The sequence below is a fragment of the Eulemur rufifrons genome, chromosome 24 (genome assembly GCF_041146395.1).
Source record: "Eulemur rufifrons isolate Redbay chromosome 24, OSU_ERuf_1, whole genome shotgun sequence".
Taxonomy (NCBI): domain Eukaryota; kingdom Metazoa; phylum Chordata; class Mammalia; order Primates; family Lemuridae; genus Eulemur; species Eulemur rufifrons.
The window spans coordinates 4,505,662-4,507,695 of NC_091006.1; the positions used below are offsets into that span (position 1 = coordinate 4,505,662).

Genomic DNA, 2,034 nt, shown 5'->3' on the forward strand with positions numbered 1-2,034 from the left:
AAATCACAAAGTCAGTAAGAATCAGAGTCTCATGGGGCCCAGGCCTCTGGGTCCAGAGCCCAGCTCTCCGTCACTGTGTCACGCTGCCTGCCCTTACAAGGCAAATTGGACAAGTGCCATTCTAGAAAAACAGACAAAATTCAAGTGCAGGGGAGGGGAGGGGAGGGCGAAGTCAGCTGGGGCCTGGTCGGGGCACCCCATCCCGGGCTGCCTGAGGAGCGAGGCACACAGTTGTGGAATTTGCTCCTCTCTTTGCATACTGACGCAGCCCTGGTAACGGAGCTCAAGGCATCTTTTGTGCCGTTGTCCAACAGTGAGTGACGTCATGGGCACTGCCAGGTCTTTATCAGTTCTGTCAGATAAATAGCTAGCCACACTTGTTCCGGAGCAGACGGCAAGGTGCTGTGTGGCAGAGCACTTGGGGCCTCAGATACGCAGGTGAGCGTGGGCCCAGGGGGCTGCGTGGAGCCCCTCGGTGCCTGCTCTGCTGGGGGAAGGGACAGGAGACAGGGCACGATCCGGAAGACAGGCAGGCTGAGACCGCTGGGGAAAGCATCTGCAGGCGCGGGGGTGGGGGGTGACAACTGCCCTGCTGATGGGTGACACGCTGCTGGTGAGGGGCAGGAAGACCCCGCCCCGCTACCATCTCCATCTGTCTCGCTTTCCCTCCCACAGGGGCCACGGCCATGGGTGCAAGCTCGGATGGGTCCTTCTTCCCCGGCAACCACTGGCTCTACTTCTCTGTGTACCTCTTCACCTTCCTGGTGGGGCTCCCCCTCAACCTGGTGGCCCTGGCGATCTTCGTGGGCAAGCTGCGGCGCCGCCCGGTGGCGGTGGACGTGCTCCTGCTCAACCTGACGCTCTCCGACCTGCTCCTGCTGCTCTTCCTGCCGTTCCGCATGGTGGAGGCCGCCCACGGCATGCGCTGGTCGCTGCCCTTCATCCTCTGCCCCCTCTCCGGCTTCCTATTCTTCACCACCATCTATCTCACCTCCCTCTTCCTGATGGCCGTGAGCATCGAGCGCTTCCTGAGCGTGGCCTACCCTCTGTGGTACACGACGCGGCCGAGGCCGGGACAGGCGGGGCTGGTCAGCGGCGCCTGCTGGCTCCTGGCCTCTGCCCACTGCAGTGTGGTCTACGTCATAGAATTCTTGGGATCCTCCCCCCACAGCCAGGGTACCAATGGCACCTGCTACCTGGAATTCCGGGAGGACCAGCTGGCCATTCTCTTGCCCGTCCGGCTGGAGATGGCTGTGGTCCTTTTTGGGGTGCCCCTCCTCATCACCAGCTACTGCTACAGCCGCCTGGTGTGGATCCTCAGCAAGGGGGCCAGCCAGCACCGGCGGAGGAGGGTGGCAGGGCTCGTGGCGGCCACGCTGCTCAACTTCCTTGTGTGCTTCGGGCCCTACAACCTGTCCCATGTCGTGGGCTACATCCAGGGAGAGAGCCCGGCGTGGAGGAGTTATGTGCTGCTCCTCAGCACCCTGAATTCCTGCGTCGACCCCCTTGTCTTTTACTTCTCCTCGTCCGGGTTCCAAGCAGACTTTCAGGAGCTGCTGGGGAAGCTGGGTGGGCTCCGGGGCCCTTGGCGGCAGGAGGGCAGCGTGGAGCTGAGGGTCCAGGAGGAAGGCGGGAGGCAGGTGCAGGGCTGTCCCGTGTAGAGAAAGGGGAGTGGGCTCTCACAAGGCAAATGGCCTGGGCTGAAAGCTAGGTCCTCTGGGCACAGAGGTGTCACTGGGATAGCATCCCCAGGGCAGTTCCTCGCTCGAGACAGGCAGGACCTTGGCGTGGAGGGCTGGGGACTGATGTGGCCCAGGGTAGGAGCAGGTGGCCCGCCTTCCTGAGGGTGCATGCACTAAAGCCCAACCCTTGATCCCACTTCGCTTCCCTTCCCCCCACGCACCGTGGATTCGGCTTTGGGAAGGAGTCAGTGCAAAGGATGCTACGGAGAAAAATGAGGTCCCCGCAGCCGCGGGCCAGCTCCTGTGCTTTCCTGGGGGTCGGGGGCGGTGAAGAGCAGCACCCCAAGTCTGA

The 2,034-nt window shown here is 62.8% G+C and overlaps 1 protein-coding gene across 1 annotated transcript; it reads left to right on the forward strand.

Annotated features, from left to right (window-relative positions):
• The first annotated feature begins 686 nt into the window (after positions 1-686).
• Positions 687-1,661, forward strand: LOC138374913 (free fatty acid receptor 3-like). Its single transcript, XM_069458119.1, has one exon. It carries the CDS (start codon positions 687-689, stop codon positions 1,659-1,661), a length of 975 nt encoding a protein of 324 aa, XP_069314220.1.
• The last annotated feature ends 373 nt before the right edge of the window (positions 1,662-2,034 follow it).

Coding starts and splice junctions, on each gene's coding strand:
- LOC138374913 (XM_069458119.1), top strand. CDS start 687: ATGGGTGCAAGCTCGGATGGGTCCTTCTTCCCCGGCAACCACTGGCTC.